At 36.8% G+C, this 8,620-nt stretch overlaps 1 protein-coding gene across 3 annotated transcripts in view; it reads right to left on the bottom strand.

Annotated features, from left to right (window-relative positions):
* LOC118742376 (lipase 3) overlaps positions 1–8,620 on the bottom strand; it is a 61,251-nt gene that overhangs the window by 16,471 nt on the left and 36,160 nt on the right. For 2 of the 3 annotated variants that reach the window (XM_036474404.1, XM_036474403.1), the window contains one exon: positions 4,401–4,559. The exons of the other annotated variant lie outside the window; for it this stretch is intronic. In XM_036474404.1, the coding sequence (XP_036330297.1) occupies positions 4,401–4,559 (159 nt within the window). The remainder of the gene's footprint in view (positions 1–4,400; positions 4,560–8,620) is intronic. 3 annotated transcript variants of the gene reach the window in all.

An 8,620-nucleotide genomic window follows, 5' to 3' on the forward strand; every position in this document is an offset into this window, starting at 1 on the left:
GGGGGGGGGGGGGGGGGGGGGGGGGGGAACTGAACTACGCTCAACAAACTCTGCGCTCGATGCAGGCGTTCCCCTGTCCTCGAGTAAGCACCAACTGAAATCTATTTTCATTAAATTGGCCAACGAACGTTGGGCGAAGGAACCAACATGTTCTGTTACAAAACAAACAATTATAAACGAAAAACGATCTAAAACTCTCATACAAATCGACCGCCCCATTATTAGCACAGTTGTAGGTATAATTACAGGACACTGCTTAATGGGAGCGCATGCTAGGCGAATGGGTTATCCCGCAAACGATTTCTGTCGTGCCTGCAGGGACGAGGAGGAGGTGGAGAGTGTAGAACACTATCTCTGCCACTGCCCCGCCCTGACAAGGTCAAGACTTGCTATTTTTAGTCAACATACTTTTCGGTGTTTAGCCGATCTCGACTCTGTGGACGTCCGCGACCTTCAACGATACGTTAAGGTCACACGATGGTTCTATCATTTGGGAAACTAGGGGAAAGGAACAAGAGCTCGTTCATAGTGGCATCACAATGGGTCAAAATGGCCTAAGTGTGTCTCTCCGCCGTTCCGTGCGGAGTAACCTAACCTAACCTATATTATAAAAATATATGAAAATTTAATTTACGTTCCGATTTGCTTCAAATTCGAAATACAGCATAACAACATTGGTATCAATATACCTGCCAAAAATGTATGTAATAGGTGGCTCCAGAGCCGAGTTTGTATGAACCTATTCTCCCTTCTGTTTCTATGAAGTATAAAATCAGCCAACAATATTATTTACCTAGACGATCAAGTGTTGCCGCTTGATATAAAAAACCTCACAAGTAAAAGTAAAAAGTGTGTGAAAAAAGTGAGATAGTCGAATTTCGACAAGTGGTCGATACTATAAGAAATGCTAAAAAACGGTTAGGTGAAAGTATTAGTGAATTTCAGTGCACTTAAAGTTGTGTTTACTTTCTGAGGCGTTGTTTAGTTTTGCTTGAGAATTATCAAAACCGTAAAATCAAAGTAGCGGTCCGCTGAATGTTCCCTGCATCGTTTTTTGCAGGATAAAAAAATAGGAAGGAATAGGAATTTTACACACAAACTCACACACACATTCTCATTTTCGAGCTCAAACCACAACAACTTTGAACAATTCCTTTTTTTACGCTCAATTTTATATGATTTTAAAATGTTGGTAAACTTAAAAAAAAATCATGGTTTTTTGCATGATAAAAGCATAGTAAGGTAAACCCGTTCTCTCAATGCGTCGGCCATGATTTTTTTTGAAGTTTGCCAACATTTTAAAATTGTATAAAATTGAGAGTAAAAAAAAGGAATTGTTCAAAGTTGTTGTTGTTTGAGATTGAAAATGAGAATGTGTGTGTGAGTTTGTGTGTAAGATTTTAAAATTAAATTGCTTGCAAACGTCAAGAATTTGAAAAATTCTTCTCAGCGGTTCTACTTTCCTATTTTTATACCTTTCATGAGCATGAAATGGTATTATAACTTTGGTCCGATGTTTGTAAGTACCAGAATAAGAAGAGATAGACCCATTAAAATGTATACTGAAATGATCAGAACGTCGAGCTGAGTCGATTTAGCCATGTCCGTCTGTCTGTCCGTCTGTTTGTATGCAATCTAGTCTCTCAGTTTTCGAGATATCCGGATGAAATTTGGTAGGTGGGTGTATTTTTACAATCTATTAATCATTTGTCGGAACCGGAAGAATCGGACCACTATAACATATAGCTCCCATACAACTGATTGTTCAGATATGAGATTTTTCGTTATAACTTCTCCATTCATGCAGCTAGGAACATGCAATTTTGCAATACTTCCACCCATTATCAACAGAAAACTTAGAGTGAAAATTACAAAGATCGGGTCACTATCACATATAGCTCCCATACAACTGATTCTGATCTTATACCTCTGATTATTCAGATACCAGTTATTACGATATATCTCCTCTATGTAGGAGTCTAAACCCATTAAATTGTGTTACCGGTTTACATACCGATCACACAGCAGTGAAAATCACTTAGATTGCTGCTATATAAGGTATATCATCCATACCTCTGATTGTTTAGATATGGTTTTTCATATATGTATCTCTATCTATGTATTCTGTAAATATATATTTTTTTCAAATGCAGTAATCTATTAAAGTAAAATTTTCAGATGCTCATGAAAGGTATGAAGCCTTCGGCATAGCCGAAGACAGCGGTGCTCTTACTTGTTTTATCATGGTTTTTTGTATGTAGTATGTACCAGGGATGAAAAATGGTAATTTCAGATTGTACCTAAAAAATGTTACATCATTCATTTGTAGTTTTTTTTTATAAATTTTATTTAGGGGCTGTCCATATATTACGTAAGGGAGTTTTCACCTGTTTTGAACCTCTCCCCCCTCCCCTCTCGAAATAAATTGTAAGATTTAATTGATCCCCCTCCCCCAGCCGCAGATCTTACGTAAGATTAAAAATCCCCTAGACATGTTTTTTCAATTAAACATTAGAAAATACTATATATTTCCATCAAACAAATATAGGAATATAGGATGTATGCCTAGTAAGTCTTAAAAACTTCATTACATAGTTATACTAGTCTTTCTTTGTTGCCGGTTTCTTTGGTCCACGGTCCAGCCTAGTAAGTCTTAAAAACTTCATTACATAGTTATACTAGTCTTTCTTTGTTGCCGGTTTCTTTGGTCCACGGTCCAGCCAGCCAATCTGAAAGAGGAGTAGCCACAGGGATATGTCGTACTTCTTTTTCACTCAAAGGTATTTCATTTTCACAGTCCACTTAAATTTCTTCTTGATTCACCCACTCAATAATATCCTCTGTTTCATTTTCTGTGATGACACATATGAGCTCTCGCCCGCGTCGTGAAATTATCCTCTTTGCTCTTCGACGCTGAGGCTCAGAAAAGATCAAGTGAAGCTTTTTGTGAATGCTTGTTGCCTTATTTGATGCAAAGTACTTACCACATACATTGCATATTCTCTCCTCAAGTTGGTCATTCACTGAGGGACAAAAAAAATCATAAGGTATACTTTTGTAAGTGCACGGAATAGTCACTTTCAGTGCCATTCTTAGGAATAATGGTATGAAATGATCATTTTCTTGTACTTCTGTCGGAGAAGGTACTGTCAACATTGATTGACAACAAAGAGTAATAGGTGGTGGACAAAAACCGGTTTGAAGAATATCTCGAAAATTACCCGAAAGGTCTTACGTAATATATGGACAGCCCCTTATAACAGGAATACAAAAGACGGATTTACTTTACACATGATTAGGTGTTTATTAACTGGGCCTATATCTATAGACTATAGTCTAATGGGAATCGTAGAAGCGTTGTTTTTGTCTACTGAAAATATTAGCGAAAAAAAAACAAAAAACACACTTTAAAAACATACACTTTAAAACATATTTCTTTATCCAACTTTTTATAAAACAACAGGAAAAGTCTGCTAATTTATCCGATTCCTTTTAAAAGGTGCAGCAAGTCTAGAGAAAATAATCAAATTGCCGTAAGTAACTTCGAGCAGCATGATAAAAACATAGTAAGGTAAAACCGTTCTCTCAATTCGTCGGCCATGATTTTTTTTTGAAGTTTGCCAACATTTTAAAATCATATAAAATTGATTGTAAAAAAAAGGAATTGTTCAAAGTTGTTGTTGTTTGAGCTTGAAAATGAGAATGTGTGTGTGAGTTTGTTTGTAAAATTTTAAAATTAAATTGTTTGCAAACGTGAAGAATTCGAAAAATTCCTCTCAGCGGTTTTACCTTCCTATTTTTTTTATCATGGGGAGCAGTACAAAAGCAAAGTAAAAAAAAAAATATTTAATTTCTATCAATGCTCAGAAATAAATATCCTTTTTGATTAGTAACATAAAATCTTTTCTTTTGAAAAAAAGTTAATTTATGTGCAAATATGTATGAATGTATGTGTTTCCATATGTACATATATCACATAGAAAAGAAGAAAAATCCATGTTTATATGTACACCTAATCAAACCGTCAAATGGTTTACAAAAACGCCATTATTTTATTAAAACAAAAATATAATACAAAAATTTAAATTTGCATGTATCGCTTTTTAAATGCTTTACTTGAAGCAGCAAGGGAGCGTTTCTTTCTAATGACACACAATGTTAAAATACAATGAAGTGTGCAATTAGGAAGGGAGCGCTTGCTGCTGATTATGGAGCGCTCCAATAGCACAAATGGAGCGCTTCTAGCCCCGTTAGGTACATATAGATGTACATGTGTATATGTATATATATTTGTGAAAAGAAGTAGTTGGCTTGTGTTTCACTGTACGCAATTTCACCATTAATTTAACTCCAAAATAAAATATCCATAAAAATAGGAGGAAGTTTGAATTCATACTCACGCGGTCCATTTCGTAGTCGCTGAATCCAACCGAAAGAAACGTGAGCAGTAAGCAGAGATTCTGTGTGGGCGCCCCTTGTCCGCAGAGCAGATGCCCGCCCAGTTGATTCAGAGCGGTCGAAGGGAAAAGTTCGTGTAATCCCAAATGATTTAGGATCACCTACAATTCAAGCGGTGGATGAGCGAGAAAATAGTGCAGTGTTTCCAGTTTGTGCGATATTGGTGGCAATGTAGTATGTATGTATGTAGAATTTTGGTGTTGGCGACCAGCAGCATAACGGCAATGGCGAGAAGTTGTGGTAATTGTATCGCATACGTTTTTCAATGCCCGCCAAACATTGAAGCACACCAATGACGATTTGTATGAGGTCCGGATGTGGAAGAGACAAACCGGAAATTGTGCAAAAGTACAAAAATAAACTCAATATACTATGTGCAATTTTCGCTTTGTGTTAATGCAAAATAGGATGATACATTCCATTTCCAAGAATCTTGACTTTCGTCGTCTTAACGCAGATTAATTTTGGATGATAATGCAGTAAAATTATTATGTAGTAAAATAGCTAAAATATTTTGTTAAAAAATCTCATTTGAAGAAGTTTCTTTTATCCTCGATGGACAAAGTTTTGAACCCCTGTTTAAAAAAAAACATTACACAAATAGTTTTAGAATTAACACAAACGGCAATAATGTAAAGCTTGCTTTATTTCACTTTTAAATGGGAAATAATACCAAAATTTGAGTTTTGCTCAAGGTTCAAAGACTACAAGGTTACGACATCAGCCATGGCCGCCATCTTGATGACGTAGATGGCTCAATTTTTGTAGTTGCCAGATTTCTAAAAAATTATCTTATAAAAATACACTATTTTAGTCAAAAATACATGAAGTTTTATTTCAAATATGTGTAACCCTGATATTTACCGTTTGACAATTTGCGTCGAAGTTTGTGCTTTTTTCTGCGTCTTTGAGTTTATTTCAATTACCAAAAATTTAAGTGCGCTGTTTTTGATTGCAAAAATTATACTGAAATGGGGTGATTTAGGTTTTACCGTATGTCTAAAGATGAATTGCCATTTCGGTAGCGAAATTTTGGCAATATTATGAACGCATTTTATTTAAAAGTCCGCGAGAGTGTTCTGCTCACTTTCAAGAATAAAATCACCAGCAAATTTCAATTTGCATTCGATTTACATTTAATTTGTCACTATTGTACGAATATTATTATGTTAATCCAGTTTCACATGAAGTTATAACATTTTATGTTGTTATAATAAGCTTTGCCCCGATTTTATATCACAAATGCCCATTTGATTAGGATTCCTAAAATATGCTATACGGCAACTATATTTTCTGCGTTTTGTGTACTCTCCTTCTTCGTAAAATATTTCAGCCAATCAGAACTCACTTCGCAACTACGTCATTGGAGGAAAATAAATTTTTTACAGCACCATGTCGTAACCTTCTATTCTATGAACCTTGAGTTTTGCTTTATTTCCAACTCTTGTTGGAATTTTTCTTTATTTCCCATTGCTTATTTATACGATTTGTAACAAAAACAGTTTACTTACAGAAGGAAAAAGAACTTTGTTTATTCTAAAAATACAATTAAACAAATATTTTTACTTAAGAAAAGTCCAACAAAATATAGGGAAAGCCTTGTCTTTAATAACTGCTCGGCAAATTGGACATAGCGCTGCATGCTTTTTAATATGTTGAAAATATTGCTGGAAAACCTCGAAATGTTTGCATGGAACCATGGCGCAATAAACAGGTGAAACAATAAAACAGCTTTCTCGCTTTATTTTCCGACATTCGGCTGCCTCATAGCCAAATTTTAAAGACAATTTTTCATATAAGGCAATGTCAAAATCTTTCTTCTCGCTCTAATTACGTCACCTGGCATAATTCCGCCATGGCATGGAATAAACAAAAGGTCCGTATCCGAACTGTGGATTTCGTTTACGAAGACGGAGCATGTGGTACGAAATAGTGATGTAAAAATATGTAAAATTTTACCTTCTACGTATACCCGGTATAAGCAGGTGGGATGAATGGGGTAATAAACAGGTGAAGTAATAAAACAGCTTCCTAGCTTTATTTTCGGACATTCGGCTGCCTTATGGACACATTTTATAGGCAAATTTTCAAATAACGCAGTGTTCGTATCGAGGAATACATACAGGGGCAAAAATAGAAATTAGGACTCGACATTAAAGTAAGTTTCGGCTCTTTTTTATACCTTTCATGAGCATGAAATGGTATTATAACTTTGGTCCGATGTTTGTAAGTACCAGAATAAGAAGAGATAGTCCCATTAAAATGGATACTTAAATGATCGGAACGTCGAGCTGAGTCGATTTAGCCATGTCCGTCTGTCCGTCTGTCTGTCTGTCTGTCTGTCCGTCTCTTTGTATGCAATCTAGTCTCTCAGTTTTCGAGATATCCGGATGAAATATGGTAGGTGGGTGTATTTTTATAATGTATTAATCATTTGTCGGAACCGGAAGAATCGAACCACTATAACATATAGCTCCCATACAACTGATTGTTCAGATATGAGATTTTTCGTTATAACTTCCCCATTTATGCAGCTAAGAACATGAAATTTTGCAATACTTCCACCCAGTATCAACAGAAAACTTAGAGGGAAAATTACAGAGATCGGGTCACTATAAACTATAGCTCCCGTTCTACTGATTGTTCAGATATAAGATTTTTCGTTATAACTCCTCCATTTAAGTAGCTATTAATATGAAATTTTGAACAGTTGTCACTCATTATCAAAATAATACTTTCAGAGAAAATGGCGAAAATCGGGTCGCTATAACCTATAGCCTCCATACAACTGATTGTTCAGATATGAGATTTTTTGCCATAACTTCCCCATTTATGCAGCTAGGAACATGAAAATTCTCACCGTTTTCACTCATTATTAACAGAATATTTACAGTGAAAATAACAAAGATCGGGTTACTATAAAATATATCTCTCATTCAACTGATTGTTCAGTTATGAGAATTTTCGTTATGACTCCTCGATATATGCAGCTAGGAACATGAAATTTTGCAATACTTTCAACGATTATCAATTGAATTCTTAGAGTGAAAATAACAAAGATCGGGTCACTTTTACATAGAGCTCCCATACAACTGATTGTTCAGATATGAGATTCTTTGTTATAACTTCTAAATATATGCAGATAGAAACCTGATATTTCGCACTATTTTCACTCATTATCAACAGATAGTTTACAGTAAAATTAACAAAGCTCGGGTCACTGTAACTTATATATTGCCTCCATATAACTGATTGCTCAGATATGGGGTTTTAATGTAAAACTAATTTATTTGGACAGCTAAAACCGATAAATTTCGTAAGCTATTGTATAAATAATGATGTAGAGGATGGTTTCGTGAAGTGGAAAACTTTTGACTGCCATTCACCTGGGAGTGGCCAGAAGCGATTCTTGTGCGTACGGTTCAAATCGCAGCTCACAACGTCCGGATATTTATATCCACGTATCCTCTGGGTAGCAGCCAAACACCCGTTTGGGAGCGAGCTAAAATGAGAAGGCGTAAAACTTCGCGTGCGCTGGGTTTGGGTCCCGCCACGTTAAAACCCCGCCCAACGAAAAGAAAAAAACATCCTCGGATGAGACGCCCTTTTTCTGATGACGACCACGGCAAACGTATAAATGACTATGATTTAAGGGTATGCACCTGGAATATCCGGACCCTTAATGGGGAAGGTGCCTCTGCCCGGCTGGTTGATCCGCAATCCAAGAAATGCGATGGACGGGGCAAGGAAAAGTAAGCGTGAAGCCTTGCGACGTCTACTACAGTTGCCTCGTAAAGGAGCGAAAATTCAGTGATGGATTCGTGGTAGGAGAGAGACTCCGTCGCCGAGCACTGGCGTTCACCCCGGTGGACGAACGTCTAGCCACAATCCGCATCAAAGCTAGATTCTTGAACATCTCGCTCATCTGCGCCCATGCCCCGACGGAAGAGAAGGATGAGGCGTCCAAGGATCTCTTCTATGAGCGCTTGCAACGTACATCTGAGCGCTGCCCCCGACACGATGTCAAAATCGTGCATGGCGATTTTAATGCCAAGGTGGGCAAGGAAGGGATCTTTGGCGCCACTGTCGGAAAATTCAGCCTCCACGACGAAACGTCCGATAACGGACTGAGGCTGATCGACTTCACCTGGGCCCGAAACAT

Source organism: Rhagoletis pomonella, unplaced genomic scaffold, assembly GCF_013731165.1.
Source record: "Rhagoletis pomonella isolate Grant_MI unplaced genomic scaffold, Rhpom_1.0 Rhpom_scaffold_00007, whole genome shotgun sequence".
NCBI lineage: Eukaryota > Metazoa > Arthropoda > Insecta > Diptera > Tephritidae > Rhagoletis > Rhagoletis pomonella.